The sequence below is a fragment of the Nelumbo nucifera genome, chromosome 8, assembly GCF_055504915.1.
Source record: "Nelumbo nucifera cultivar China Antique chromosome 8, China Antique-T2T, whole genome shotgun sequence".
In the NCBI taxonomy this organism is placed as follows: domain Eukaryota; kingdom Viridiplantae; phylum Streptophyta; class Magnoliopsida; order Proteales; family Nelumbonaceae; genus Nelumbo; species Nelumbo nucifera.
In genome coordinates, this window is record NC_142656.1 from 12,094,646 (window position 1) to 12,110,273 (window position 15,628).

Below are 15,628 nucleotides of genomic sequence, written 5' to 3' on the forward strand. Positions count from 1 at the left end.
TATTCTTTTAATTATCATAAAATCATTGAATCATTGTAATTTATATGCTATTTAAGCATCAATTTGGTTAGAATAAGGGAGTGCTTGGATAATTTATTTTATTATATATTATAATACATTTCGGTTTACAGTTTGGTTTTTAAATTTCAAAAAAACCGATCCAAAACATAAATCTAGACTCTAGACCAAACTGAACTGAAAATTGCGGTTTGGTTCAGTTAATTTTAGCGGTGTGGTAGTAGAAGGGTATCTTAGCTTAGACCATGGAGGCATGGATGATTAATACTTAAAAGTCTTTTGGCATAGCGCTTAGATTCGTTTAATCCTGTGTAGCCAAGTTGTTTACGGTGCAATTTAATTTGTAATTTCTTTTATTTTTGCATCAGTGCAAATCAAATAAAGAATTAGATAAGCTCACAAACACTTGGAAAGTGATAAGTGGTACGTCTATAGATGTTTGTGTGTGTAACGGTCCAATCAACCTGGACCTGGTCGACCGCTCGATTGGTTCAATAAAAATGAAAAACTAATAAAAGATCAGAAAAAATAAAAATAAAAAACAATAATAATCATAAAAAGCTCATAACTCCTTTGTAACTGGATCTGGGTCAAGGCCTCAAGGGTTGAACGGTCCAACCATCTGGCCAGGTCAGGTCTCAAAACTCTGCTTTTAATTGTAAAGGCTGGACAATCGCTCTTGCAATGTGTTATACCTCAATACAAATTCAATCCACATCCACCTAACCAATTCTTCTGTGGATCAGTCAAAACAGATGAAGAATAAAAGAATAAAGTCACACAAAGATTGGACTCCCAACATGGGAATATAAGTTCAATCAGAAAACTCGTCAACACACATCATGAGTAAATCCATTTCCAACTGCTCCATAGTCCACACTGAAGAAATGAATTTGCATTTAGCCATTTACCAAAAGAAAAATATGAAGCTTTGAACTTTTCCTTGTCTACTTAAACTCTAAATCCTCTACAAGTCCCACCCAAACACAACCTCCCTTCACACCCTTTCATGGCTACATGGGTTCAGGAGCTTCAGTTCCCTCATATAGACATCCCTATAACCATAGACCACGTCACTCCAGTCATGCCGGCCGGCCCAATTCCTGCTGGCGCCGGCGACTGCTTATACCTCTCCAACCTCGACGATGTGGTCGGAGCCCGTGTCTTCACCCCAACTCTGTATTTCTATCGATCAAACAATTTGAGCAGCACGCAAAGGAAGCTGGTCGTTAAGATATTACACGATGCCCTGGCTAGTGTTCTGGTGCCCTACTACCCATTTTCGGGTCGGCTCAGGGAGACCCAGAATGGGAAACTGGAGGTGTTTTTTGGGCCCAAACAAGGGGCGCTCATGGTCGAAGCACACTCAGAAATGGCCATCACTGACCTAGGAGGCCTCTCAGTCCCTAATCCTGCTTGGTCTCCACTGATATACAGGTTCCCCGATGAAGAGGCTTACAAGGTGGTCGACATGCCGCTGGTTATCGCTCAGGTCACGAGTTTCAGTTGCGGGGGGTTCAGCCTTGGCCTACGGCTGTGCCATTGTCTATGCGATGGCTTAGGCGCAATGCAATTCGTCGGTGCTTGGGCCGCGACGGCCCGGGCGGGCGCCCTTGTGACAAGCCCCGTGCCATGCTGGGACAGGGAGTTCTTTCGGCCGAGAGACCCGCCCCTAGTGAAGTACCCACATCTTGAGTTCATGAGGATGGACGATGGCTCCAGCCTTACCTCCACTCTCTGGCAAGTAAAACCGGTCCAGAAGTGCTATAGGGTCAACCGAGAGTTTCAGGTTCAGATCAAACAGTTGGCGCAGCCTGATGATCAGCATCACTCATGTACCACTTTCGACGCCATGGCAGCACACATCTGGAGATCATGGGTAAAGGCCCTTAACGTGACACCGTTGGACTACAAGCTCCGACTGACATTCTCGGTGAATGCCCGCCAGAAACTTAGGAACCCACCATTGAAGGATGGATTCTATGGCAATGTGGTCTGCTTAGCTTGTGCGACCAGCACGGTCTCACAGCTCGTGGGCGGGAAGCTCTCGGCCACGTCTCGGTCAGTCCGCGAGGCGAGAGTTGGTGTCTCGGAGGACTACGTAAGATCCGTGATTGATTACGTCGAGGTGGACAGGCCGAGCAGGCTTGAGTTCGCTGGGAAGTTGACGATCACACAATGGACGAGGTTCTCCATGTACGAGTCTGCGGATTTCGGGTGGGGCCAGCCGGTTTACGCCGGTCCGATCGACCTAACTCCGACGCCGCAGGTTTGTATTTTGTTGCCGGACGGCGACTCGCCTCCCGGAGGATCAATGGTGGTGTGCATTTGCTTGCCTGAATCTGCAACTTCTAAGTTCAGAGAGCTTTTATCTCGAATGGACACAGGTGATGAAGCTCCTGAAGTGGAATAAGGATTGTTGGACCATGGGCCTTGGCCCATGTTGCGCCGGATCGATCACCGATTTGTGTTCATGAATCTAGATTGTTGATTGATTTGCTAGCTTTGGCCCACCAAATAGCCTAATTGGACGGCGTAGATTGATTTATCAGCAAATTAACCGAACATGATTTGTTGGATACAGCGAGCTTCCGTGATGCAGACATGTACGTTATTATCACTAAGCAAGCAAATAAACGGTCCCATTCGAAATGGACGGCATATTGACATGCATGCCCTCAAGGTTATTCCCTTAGAAACCAAATATCGTAAGTCAATATTGAAAAGCGTAGGGTTGATATTGTCAAGTAAAGTTCGGATTTTATAATTTCGTTACTATATATAGCGCTACCAACTTCGAATATCAAGCTCTGATGTCTGCATAGTCAATCAATCAAAAATTCCTTCGTTTCGTCGTTATTTTTCCCATTTCTCCGACACATCTTCCGTTCTGAACTTCTGAATCTCGTAATTATTCTCGAGCTTTCATTGATGGCGTGATCTCTGGCATCGTCTTCCCAACTGATTTATTCGGCATACTACTCCTACAATTCTTCCAAGTTTCACGAATCCTTGGTTGTTTGGAGATGAAACGATCTCGAGTTAGGGTTTCAGAGTGATCGACTTATGCTTTTCGTCCTCCAGTACAGGTAGGCGTTTATCGGATGTCCTTCTCTTGTTCTGTATCATTTCTCGCTTTTGTTGTTTTCAATTCTTCTTCAAATGTTTAATTGAGAGAGTGATTTATCCTGATCTTGGAGGCTTGGGTGTCCAATTATGTCTCTCATTGATCCTTTTGAGTTTCATAGTGCCTGTCTGCCTGATGTGCGGATTTTATCTTGGATTTTTCTTTGATATGTTTGGTTATATGAAAGTGTTAGTATTCTTCACAGAGTAATACAGAGAAAAGATGAAAAGCATCGATGCTTGGTGGATATATTGGAATCCGGTTGCATGATTTCATTTAACTTTATATACCTGACGTAAATTATAATTTTTTATATTGTTCTGGTTCTTCCCGCGGTAATACTATTTAATAATTGTCTTATTTCATGCTCTGTGTTGGAGTAAGAAATATTCAAGAGTTCATTGTTCGAGATAATTAATTTTCTGAGTGCCACATTTCTTGAATCCATGTATCGTTTTCCTATGATAAGCCATTATTTCCTATTAATGTCCCAATCTAGTAATAGTTTATGTCCAATTTATCATTTCAAATAACATACTGTTGCAGAAAATTTTAAATCCTGTTCCAGATATCTCCTGCTTCTATGATACCTTTCTGTGTGTAAAATATAGATTTTTTTTGCTTCCTTTTTGGTTCGTTTTCATGTGTTCACGTAAAACTTAGCTAGACGTGAAATTCTCATCTTTTGAGTGGTGAAATTTTGAACATTACAAGTCGATTCCTCTGTTCCTGTCCTTGTTGTTCTTGGGATTACAACCTGTTATAAACTAGAACATTAATCTGAATTTTCTATCCGTCTTGTGGCGTCATAGTTGGCTTGTCACAGAAAGATGAGATGATGAAATCCTAAGTTAAAAAACTGCATTCTACTTGTGGTTCCAACCCATATTGACATGAGTCATTTGAATTCTGGGATCTATGTGACGTATTAGATTTTTTCTTTATTTATATATACATGTATATATGTCTATGTGATTTACATTGATAGAGAGAATATTTTTCAAAATCATAGTACACTTGAGTACATAGGAAGAACTCTTGGTAAGGATAATACCAAGGACAGGAATTAAATTGTGTATAAACTAATGAGATGGAGTATCCAATTATGTTCATTACCACCTTAGGCTTGATATGTGCAGATCTGTAATCAATATATACCATTAATCAATTCACAAAGTTTTGGAAGGGAGGAAATTTTGATTATCTCAATGTTTCTGTCAATCCAATGTAGACAGAGGTTTGAAGGTCAAATGCATTGTTTGCCCCTTTTCACTAGTTCAAATGAGTAATTGTGTTTCCTTTTCCTAAAAGTACTTAAATATGACTAACCTTTTCCTTTGTTTCTTACAATTTATGTGCTTTACATGTCTCTAGTTCTTTACATGATTGGGGGTTATGTCAACATGGTTTCAATTAGACCTTCAACTACACCTATAACATTTTTTATGGGTATGTCAACTTGTATTTAGACCTGTGTTTTTAGAATAAATTAACATAACCGGCCCTACTTGTGTTATTTCTCAAAGTTCATATGTTTTATATACGTGTTTTTGTTTTTTTGCTGTAGTATCTATTTTATATTATGACCACTTGTGTTATTTGTGGACAGTGAGGTCTCTTCTATGATCTGAGATAATAAAGCCAGGAATGTCTTCTTTAAATCCGTATGCAGCATCATATGTTCCACTCTCCAAAAGAGAGGATGCTGATAAAAATGCTTTTGAGATAAGTAGTGGTTCCAAGATTGTTGATACAGATGCCTGGTCCAAAAATTCCTCTGAAGGACAGGAGACAGAAGCGAACCAGCTCCCAGGCGAAGCTTCTCTTGATTTTAATGTGCATGGTATTGAAGAACTACTCAATTCGATGGATTTAACTCAGAAAAGCCACATGGATGACAATTCTCATGATTCATTGTCATGCAATCCTAGTTACGCAACAGAAAAGCACAATACATATGACGATTTTGAGATGGATCTAGCATACCTTGCTACCATGTTCCCTAGTTTATCAGATCAATCACTAGTTGATGTATACTCTGCAAATGCAGGTGACCTGGAAGCCTCAGTTGATATGCTCCACCAACTTGAGGTATTAATTTGTATGTTAAAACTATCCATTTTGTTTCAGTTTGCTAAATGGGATAGTATTGCAGTTGATTAGTTATAACATAAATCAGTATGTAGTATTTTTTTTCTTTTGTGTTCTTGTTCTCTGAACTTCATGCTTCATATCTTCAACCATTAGTGTAATAGTCGCTATTTTCCATTTTCCTTTTCAGTATTTTCCCCTTCTTTTGATTTCTTTCTGGTGGGAAATTGATTTGTTTGGGAGAACATGTCATATGATGCATCTGTGGCACCTTCTATCAAAATTGATGATGATATAAAGTTTTTTCAAAAGAAGATTGTAATTGCAGTATTTTTATAGAAATAATAACCCCATGCATGCTGTTTCTATTTAGTTGACACTTCAGACGGATTTGACAGTAAATTAGTGTATCATTACAATGTGTATTATCCTGTTAACTAGAACCCTTCTACCCAAAAACAAAATGTTAACTAGAGCCAAGTGGTCATACTTTTTTTCATTTAATTACTTGACTAGGAGACTTGTTAAGCTATAATGATGGGTGGATTTTCTCTTTTAAGGGAGACCTTCCTCTGCCTTTTAATTTGAAATAACCACTATATCATGCCTACTGTATAATGCAATTGGAAATTCTACCTCCTATGTTGTCTCTTTCTTAATCATTTGCATAGTTGAGTAGACCGTTTATAATGTTAGATATTTTTCTGATCATATTATTACTTAGTTTGAGTTGTTTTATTACTCTGTGTACAGGTATACCCAGCGGATGCATCTCAACATCTTCCAGACAGCTTAGACATTGGTGACGTGCCAGGATTTGAATCTCCAGATGAAGAAGAACCGTCTATAAGGCTGAACACTTCTGGTGAAGCCAGTGGATCATCATCTTGTCCATTGCCATCTACCTCTTGACATGACCTCTGCTGTTTGTGATTGTGTGGTAAGACGCGATTAGGGAGGGTTCTTTCCTCGAGTGAAATTGGAAATATCGTCATGGTACATGTTGTAATTCTTCATTGATGTGTTCATTCTCTTTTGTCTTCTAGAGTTCTGCTTCATCGGTAATCCCTTGTGCGGTTTTTCTTCTGCGTTAATGTTGATCGCACTTTATCAAATGAAAGTAATTTTCCCCCTTTTTATCTGTTTGGTGACTCTTTGTGAGTTTGTGGTTAACTTTTTTGCAACTCTCTCTCGGCTTCACAAATCTAGAGGCAGTTAGGTAGAAAGTCATTCTCATTGAATTTGAATGGAAAAGAAATCCTAATTCCTAAATAATGAAGTTGATCCAAGTATTTTAGATCCCATAGGTTAGATATGTTGAATTGTGGGGTTCAGAATCTTCTATGAATCATGTCTGCCATGTGTTATGCCGTTATATTCGATAACTCGGTTTTTGAGGGAATTATTTATGAATAAAATTGTAAATTCTTCATAATGATACTATGGTCCATTTGATTCATTGGTCAGAATCGGAATGGGAATCAAAATTGAAATCTCTTACAACCGGAGTTGCCTACTCCACAGCCTGTTTGGTTGAAACAAGAATACGAATCAGATCTTATAAGATATGCAAAGAGAGTGGTGTCGGATAAAGAGAAATAGGGTTTGGGATCTTTGGTCCACTTCATTTATGGTTAGAATCTGAATAGGAATTCCTTAACATATGCACGACTCACCAAGAGTGTTGGGGTAGGGTAAAGAGAAATAGGGTTTGAGGAGAATTTTAGTCACATGACTTTTTTCTGTTTTTTTGGAGAGAGGTGGTTGAATGAGATTCTCATTCTAAAGAGAGAAAGCTGAAAGCTTAAATTGATCGCTTCCTCATATGTGAATTCATGAGAATCGGAATCCAATTTCACCCAACCAACTGGCTGGAATGAGAACGGGCCACTTCAATTCCAATTCTAAACCCTTATTTCTACAAACCCCTTAAAATAGTGTATCTTTTGTCTGTCTATAAAAGTACAAATTACCATGAGCGAGGACATAGTTTGTGGCATCATCAAAGTGGGGTGGCGTGTCCGTGGGCCTCAAAACATGTCTAATCAAATGATGGTGGAATCTTAACCGCACATTGCATATAATTTAGGGTCTCTGATAGTTGCTAAGTGCGGTGGTGTGTCCGTGGGCCTCAAAACATGTCTAATCAAATGATGGTGGAATCTTAACCGCACATTGCATATAATTTAGGGTCTCTGATAGTTGCTAAGTGCGGTGGTGTGTCCGTGGGCCTCCAAGCAAGTCTAATCAAATGATGGTAGAATCTTAACCGCACATTGCATACAATTTACGGAGAAGCCTATTGTAGAATTCTGATTTCTACTGCACATCTACACCATTTCAAAAAGGTCAATTACCCCTATACACTAATGCCCGCCCATCAATTTCTGACAGTTGTTAAAACCTTTGATTTGGTAATTACAATCATCTCTTCTAAATATTTTGATAGATCTCATGTAAAATACCCATGTAATTATTATTGAGTAGGGGTGGCGATTTCTCACCCAACCCATTGAACCTCACCTAAGGTTCAAAGTATCGACGCAGTTCATATCAACCTGTATCGGTACTTTTTATAAGTTTTATTTTTTTTCAAAACCAGTTCAGAGGGATTGATTTAAGGCCCGACCACCTTCTGAACCAGTGTCTGACCCAATATAATCCCTGAAGAGGCATATCGATAAGCCACGATACGTATCAATACTTTGAACCTTGAACCCACCCAACCCGCCCATTTGCTTAGCGGGTTGGAAATAGGTTGATGGCCCATTGGGTCAATTTAAATGGGTTGGCTTGGGTTGTGGATATGGGTTAACCATTAATGATACAAGTGTGAATTCCTTAGCCATTTTTTTTTAATTTTCTTTATTTATGTGAAATAATTTATAATTAATGCATTATTTTTTATTAATTATTGACTAAAAATAGTTTTGGCTCAAACCAACATTGTTCACCCAAATCGACATAAATCCTAATTAAGTCAAATGGCCCAATTTGGTCCAATTTGATTTTAGCACAAATGCCCCAACATACCTAGCCCAAACAACCTAGTACTCTAGACCAACTTGATTTGGGCCAACCAAATCCAACTCTAGATTAGATCATTCAGGCATCCCAACCCAACTCGATTTGGACCAGTTTGGGCTAGACAAACTTGATTTTAGTTTGGATTGCATGGTCGACCCATCTCGATCTGTCTTGGGTTGGGTGGCTTGGTTCCAAATATGAACCCATGCCAGCTTAGCCTGGGCCGACTCAACCGAAACTAACCCTTGGTCCGACCTAGATCCAGACAGTTTAGGACCAATCCAGGTAGGTATAGATCAACACAAATCGGTTCAACCCAGTCTGGATAGACCCCAATTCATGTTGACCAGTCCGATCCTGGTCCCAAGCGATTCGGGCCATGGTCGACATGTATTGGCCCAAATCGGGCTCGGTCCAACCAAATCCATACCAACTTGGATCCAAACGGTTTGAATCAGTCTGGGTCAATTCAACCCAATCTGATCCGAAACCCAACCAAATTTGGGCCAATCTGACCTAAACCAGCACACCTAGGTCAAGATGGTTCAAGTTGGCCTGACCGGTTTAAACCTAAGTGGCTCATCCAAACCCAAGACCTAGACATAGTCAAATGGTTCCATGTGCTTAATTGCTTTTTGTTTTCCTTGTAGAAATAATATTCATATAATGTGATTTGAACCTTCACCACTTATGCAAAGAATAACCACTATTGCCATCAAGCCATGACCATATTATTTGTTATAAGGGAATTGGTTTATTCTTTAAAATACATAAACTAAGTTGTTCTAAGATTAATAGGTTACTGGGTTGGGCGGGTTGGATTGGGTCAAAGCGGATTTGGGTTGAACACAACCCATTCAACTTTATCCAACTGAGTCATTAATGGGTTGGTGGGTTAGATGGGTTGGGTTGAAGTTCAATCCAAACCAAACCCAACCCACCCAATTTCCACTGCTACTATTGAGGCTGGTTTTTACAAGAAAAAAGGTACAAACTTTATCAACAATAAAAAAATTAGAGAATTTAAAGGTGCAGCTCTACATTTTAGTAACTGATATGAAGGGAAAATTTGAAAAATAAATCAATTTCAAAAAAGAGATTGAACGGATTTTTTTTTATGCGAAATTGGAAGGATTTGGACTAGCGATTCATATGAAAAGAAAAATGAAAAATAAATATTTTGGTCAAAAGTAATTACATGAATATTTTAGACATTTTCATGCCTCTTGTCAGAAGATTCTAACAAAAGAAATTACTTACGACCATGTCAAAAATTTCAGGAGAGGTGGTTGCAATTAGTAAACTTTAGGGGAGGTTTACTGACAGAGATCGGCTTCAGTCAGAGCAAAGTCCGTTCAAACACTGTTCAAACAGCCTTTATAGCCTTGCATGGAGAATATCTCTGCACTTTTATGCTTTATTTCATGGGGAAATATTCCCAATGCAAGGCTATGATGGCTGTTCGAATGGACTTTGATCTGACTGAATCTGTTTCTTACCAACAAGCCAACAACCGAAAACTTCATAGAAGGTTTTAACAATTTACCCTAATTAAAAAATTGTTGAATTTCACTTCTAGGCTTAAAAATGGCAAGAGACATTTTAGTGTTTGGCTGGGTCTGGGTGTTATGCTGGAAATGGACTGTTTGTGTTTGGCTATCCCAGGCTCAAAAGCTCTGAGGTTCCCAGCTTCAAATGGATTTTTTTTTTTTTCTAGTTCTATCTATCAGTCGTTCTTTTTACTTCGATGCGGCTCACCGACACTGAGTCACTGAGTTAGAGTTGCTAAACCCGATCCTGAGGACAGGACAGAGGCACAGAGACCATCATCCATGCCCAGTTCCTCTAATCCGGTTCCGGACCACCCAAATCTATGTTCCCGCGAAAATGATGGTAGATCCGAAACCGGAAACTGGACAAACAATTACAAGTGAAACAACCTGTGAATACGCCAGCCACTCAGCCAGTGTTACGTAAAACACGAGTTCACATCTCCGCCCCACGTACGCCAACCGGAAACTGGATGTGCTGTGGGGCGTTGTGGGGCGGAGATGTGAACTCGTGTTTTACGTGTTCATGGAGCCCACATTATAAATGGGTCCCATATATAGGTAACACTAACGTGTTCAATCGTGATTGGACATGTAGCAAGATTCGCACAATTTTGCGTCTGCAGCAGATCCTGACTGGTTCCTGCCCCGACCAGCGACCACCCTCTTTCGTTTATTACAGGGAGAGGAGAGAGGTATGGTTGGTGTCCGACTTTCGATTCATTTGCAGTCGGTCTCTTTTCCGGTAGTTCTTTCATTCTTTGAATCTGCTTGTTTTCTCTGAGACCGATTTGCTGGTCCGAGAGCTTCTCTTTGACATCGTCAATGTAAGAAATAAAGGGAAAAGGGGGAGTTTTTGTTTGAAACTCAAAACCATTACAAAGACTTTCTATAAAGAAGAAGAGGAAGAAGAAAAATTTGACGCGCCTGGTGGGGATCTTTTGAGGAAGACTTCCACTAAAGTTTGGAATCTTTGAATGCCAAATTCTGTTTTTTCGTCGTCAGTTCTTCGTGAATGTGCAAGAATTCGGTGCGTGGTTGTATGTGTTTGAGAGGTTTACGAGTTCCTCGGACGATTCCATTATTTTGCTTCAAGGAATCGCTGAAATTTCAGTGGTTGTTTCATGTGTTTCCGGAAGAAATTTGCAGAGATCGGGGTTGTGCATGGTGAAATTAGGCAGGGCAATCAGGGATTTGGGCTTCCGTGGCGCAAATATTGCGTTTCCTGTGCATTTCTTTGGTGTTTAATCTGTTTCTGCTAGTGTGCGATTCATTAGTCCAGAAGAATCTCCAAATCGATGTTTTGTTCTGGGAGCTCACGGCGGTGCTTAAAGATCTCTTTTTGAATAATAACGTCATTGGAATTCGGAAACTGGAATAGAATTTCCTGCAGATTGCGAAGGTCTTCTTCTGACAAAAGATATATAATATCTGCCCATCTGGTTCGGGATGGGAGTCGATTATTACAACATTTTGAAGGTCAATAGGAACGCAACCGATGACGATCTCAAGAAGTCCTATAGGAGATTAGCTATGAAATGGCATCCGGACAAGAATCCTAACAGCAAAAAAGAAGCAGAAGCTCAGTTCAAGAAGATCTCCGAAGCCTATGAAGTGAGTTTCCTAACCTTACAAAGTATGAAAATTGTGTAAGGTTTTTCGATTGATTGATTGATTATGCTTGTTGTCTAACTTAACGTCGTGCAGTATAATTGCTGTCAATTTGATTTGGTTTCTCTATTTATGAATTTGAGATTTCTGTTCTAAATAAACAAGGAAAAATAGCTGAAGTCAAAACACCCAGAAACATCCTTTCCCGGGAATTTTAGAACTTGAACGATGTATTGTGTTCTGCTGTTTCAGGTCTTGAGCGACGCACAGAAAAGATCAGTCTATGATCAATATGGGGAAGAAGGATTAAAGGGCATGCCTCCTCAAGGTTCCAGCAGTGGTGGGTTTCACAATGGAAGTTGCTCAAATGATTTCAGGTTCAATCCTCGGAATGCAGAGGACATCTTTGCCGAATTCTTTGGGAGAAACCCTTTTGGGTTCGCATCAACTGGGCATGGGAAGTCTACGAGGTTCCAATCTGATGGAGGGATGTTTGGGGGGTTTGGTGGGGGTGATAATGCCTTCAGAACATATGGTGAAGCGGCTAATGGGGGCGGCGCACCACGGAAGCCCCCTCCAATTGAGAGCAAGCTACCATGTACCCTTGAGGAGCTCTACACTGGGTCAACAAGGAAGATGAAGATCTCTAGAAATGTTGTCGATGCTAATGGGTATATATGTTAATTCTTCCTTAATTCTTTAATGGTTGAATGTTTTTTTTTCTCCATATTGATTTTCATTATAGGAATCATCCTTATTAATGGTAAACACAGCACCTGCTTAGCTACAATATTTGTATTTGGTTGATTTATGATTGACTGGTGATCTGCCTTGCACATTAAGCACAGTTATATGCAATAATAACTCTGGATGCTTTAACTTCAGTAGGAATATGATGTGATGTTGGTTTTCATATTGTGGATGGTATGTTCTTTGGAAGACATTCTATGAGCTATATATTGTTAAACAGTTTTTCCTAGAATTTGTCTTTCTTTCAGAAATGGTCAAGTTTAACTGACACAGTCATTTTCATAGTTAAACTCATAACCAATAAAACATTTGACAATATGCTTCCATTTCATTTATGTTTCTGAACCTTTTTTATTCTGGTAATTACTACATTCAGCCTTTGGGAATGTTGGAAAAGTTTCTATGGTAACCAATATTTCATTATCACAGAAAACAACATTGCACAGAGGCTTCCTTGTCAGCAATATCTACCAGCCAAGAAGGATTATAAAGTTCACCATGTTTTGTCCCAAAAAAAAAGCCTTGTGAACTACCCTTTGAGTAACCACAATTCACATTTTCACACTTTTAAGTTTTAGATACACATATAAATGTAATGTTACAATTACAATACAAGACTGAATATCCAACCATGTCTTTAATAATTTCCTAGTAATATCAGAATGAAAATTTTCAATATAACATGAAGATCCAACCAAACTTGAGGCATGGTTCATTTCATGTATTTGTAACTTGCTCTGGATGTAGATCTTAGTGGTTTATGGATCCACACCCATTAAATTTATGGTTTTCTCAGAATGCAGATAATGATGACTTACGATTCATACACTTTTGTTCACTTTAAATATACTACTATTCTAGTCTTGCTGATCTTATGTACACTTCTCTCCTTGTTAAAAAAAACACACTACACAGAAGGCTAGTTCCAGAATCAGAGATTTTAACAATTGATGTGAAGCCTGGCTGGAAGAAAGGAACGAAGATCACATTCCCAGACAAAGGGAATGAACAAGTGAACCAGCTCCCAGCAGACCTTGTCTTTGTGGTTGATGAGAAACCCCATGATGTCTACAAGAGGGATAGCAATGATCTCATTGTGAACCAAAAGATTTCACTAGCAGAGGCTTTGTCAGGGACCGTAGTGAGCCTTGTGACACTTGATGGTCGAGACCTGAGTATCCCAGTATCAGATATTGTGAGCCCAGGATACGAACTTGTGATTGCAAAGGAAGGAATGCCGATAAGCAAGGAGCCAGGGAATAAGGGCAATTTAAGGATTAAATTCGAAGTGAAGTTTCCAGCAAGATTAACATCTGAGCAAAGAGCTGCTCTCAAGCGCATCTTGGGAGGTTGACTATGGTGGTTAATTTTGTTACTATATGTATCTTACTGACTCAATTGATAGTCAATAGGCCTATCCCATGTAATTCATTCTTTAACCCTTTCCCCTTTCTCTTTCCCTGTCATCGGTGATTCCATTTATATTTTTTCTTACTCTTTTTTTTTATTTCATTTCAATATGAATGTGCCTGAAAGGAGTAGAAGATCCCCTATGATGCATCAAAACGATAATAGAGGAATGTTATAGTCTTCTTTTCAAATTTAGGTTAAATGTTTCTTACGCTCATGTATCTAGAGAAGCAAACAATGCAGTTGATTGGCTAGACAATCTTGGCCTTGGTATTAACGCTCCCCCCGTTCTGTGTAGCCCTTGATTTTCTTCCTATCTTACAGGAGAGAGAGAGAGAGAGAGAGAGATGTATTATGCATCTAACTTTGGGGATACTCTGCTCCAACCAGCCGACCTTACCAGCAAACTAGCTGGCACCTTCCTAAATTTCAAATGACAATTAACTGATTAACTACAAACATAAACGAAAATATTTTAATAGCCTATATGAAGTTTGAATTTTGAGCAACTGGGATACTCTGCCATAAATCTATGATGCTGTAAAAGTAGATACTGGAAGAACTTGAAGAACTTTGACAAGTCGGCCTCTTATTAATTTTGATGAATACCACGTAATTGGTTGCCACTTTTTATATGAGCTGATTCGTCTTCTCCTATCATGTCTTTTTGGTTTATCCACTTGTTAAACATTGGAAATGGTGGAATAATTGCTTACCAAAATAGAAATGATGGAATAATTAAGATGGATTAAATTTCAAATCCCTGTCAGACGGCCTGAGTTCAATCTAGAGGTGTAAAGGGCCGTGCCTCCCACAACCCAGTGTGTTGGCCCATCCCTGCACACAACACAACCCATATATATATATATGGGCCGTGCTGGGACACGGGCTGTGGGCAGAACAGCCTGTTCGGTGATATTGTGTCAGCTCATGGACTTGAAACCCCAAGCCCGATATGGCCCATACAATCGTACTGTGCCTAGTACAGCCATAATCCATCGTACCAAGCCACAGGCAACACAACACAATTTATACCCCCAGATTGAACTCAGGCCGTCTGACAAGGAATACACACCACTATGTTACAACATATTGAAATGATTTGAAATTTAATCCATCTTAATTTTTCCACCATTTCAGATTAAACAAGTGGATATAATTGTTTTTATAGCAGAAAAACTTGTAACCAGTCAGCTCATATAAAAAGTTGCAACCAATCAAGTGGTATTCATCAAAATTAATAAGAGGCTGACTTGTCAAAGTTCTTCCAGTATACCTTTACAGCATCATAGATTTATCCCAACGTATCCCAATTGTTCAAAGTTCAAACTTCATTTTATTATTGCATATATAAACAATTATATACATCAAAATTCATATAAAATAAAATTTTAAGATCTTTTTTAATTGTCTATTTTTTTAATTTATGTTAAACTTTTCATTGTTTTCAAAATTTAAAAAAAAAATAAGGATTGGCCCAATCCATAGCCTAACCTGGCCCAAAACTAGGCCCGTGCAGACTCAAACCATGGGCTGTACTGGACCAACCCCCAAAATATCTTAGGGGAGGGAAACACTGCCCAATTTACACTTCTAATTCGATCCCTACTCCCTAGTGATAGCATTTTATTCTTTTTGTGATTATTGTAAAGGATATGAAAGTGCAAATTAATGGAGATTAATGAGTTAAGGATTGAAATTAACTGGATTAATACTAATAAACAAAAAAGAGGAAACCAATCAAGATTAATGGGTAAGGCAACCTGGGCAAGATTAATGAGAAATTGGGGATTAATGGACAACTAATGAAAAACTGTATAGGCCATGTATATACAATACAGGAGGAATAGCAGAAAAACTGGGCAATTCCACTGGTGCTTATGTGCTGGTTCCTTTAAATTTTGATATGACAGCCAAATGTCCTTACCTTGAACTTTCCTGAGAGAGATGCTCAACGTACCCAACAAATAAACATAACTTGGTACTTGGAATATACATATATATATTGCAATTGGAAGATTCAACAATATTTATTCTATATCCT

General features: G+C 39.1%; 3 protein-coding genes across 3 annotated transcripts; all 3 read left to right on the forward strand.

Moving 5' to 3' along the window:
• The first annotated feature begins 974 nt into the window (after positions 1-974).
• LOC104592616 (HXXXD-type acyl-transferase family protein) lies at positions 975-2,546 on the forward strand. The gene has a single exon (XM_010252060.2). The coding sequence runs from the start codon at positions 1,028-1,030 to the stop codon at positions 2,429-2,431; it is 1,404 nt and encodes a 467-aa protein (XP_010250362.1). The 5' UTR covers positions 975-1,027; the 3' UTR covers positions 2,432-2,546.
• A 278-nt stretch (positions 2,547-2,824) lies between these two features.
• LOC104592282 (polyadenylate-binding protein-interacting protein 6) lies at positions 2,825-6,377 on the forward strand. Its single transcript, XM_010251564.2, has 3 exons — positions 2,825-3,107; positions 4,755-5,236; positions 5,990-6,377. The coding sequence occupies exons 2-3, from the start codon at positions 4,793-4,795 to the stop codon at positions 6,146-6,148; spliced, it is 603 nt and encodes a 200-aa protein (XP_010249866.1). The 5' UTR covers positions 2,825-3,107; positions 4,755-4,792; the 3' UTR covers positions 6,149-6,377.
• Positions 6,378-10,458: 4,081 nt separating this feature from the next.
• On the forward strand, positions 10,459-13,861 carry LOC104592283 (uncharacterized). The gene is made up of 3 exons (XM_010251565.3): positions 10,459-11,427; positions 11,677-12,095; positions 13,090-13,861. The coding sequence occupies exons 1-3, from the start codon at positions 11,263-11,265 to the stop codon at positions 13,526-13,528; spliced, it is 1,023 nt and encodes a 340-aa protein (XP_010249867.1). The 5' UTR covers positions 10,459-11,262; the 3' UTR covers positions 13,529-13,861.
• The last annotated feature ends 1,767 nt before the right edge of the window (positions 13,862-15,628 follow it).

Coding starts and splice junctions, on each gene's coding strand:
- LOC104592282 (XM_010251564.2), top strand. CDS start 4,793: ATGTCTTCTTTAAATCCGTATGCAGCATCATATGTTCCACTCTCCAAA. Junction 5,237..5,989: donor ATATGCTCCACCAACTTGAG/GTATTAATTTGT, acceptor CTCTGTGTACAG/GTATACCCAGCGGATGCATC.
- LOC104592283 (XM_010251565.3), top strand. CDS start 11,263: ATGGGAGTCGATTATTACAACATTTTGAAGGTCAATAGGAACGCAACC. Junction 11,428..11,676: donor AGATCTCCGAAGCCTATGAA/GTGAGTTTCCTA, acceptor CTGCTGTTTCAG/GTCTTGAGCGACGCACAGAA. Junction 12,096..13,089: donor AATGTTGTCGATGCTAATGG/GTATATATGTTA, acceptor CACACTACACAG/AAGGCTAGTTCCAGAATCAG.
- LOC104592616 (XM_010252060.2), top strand. CDS start 1,028: ATGGCTACATGGGTTCAGGAGCTTCAGTTCCCTCATATAGACATCCCT.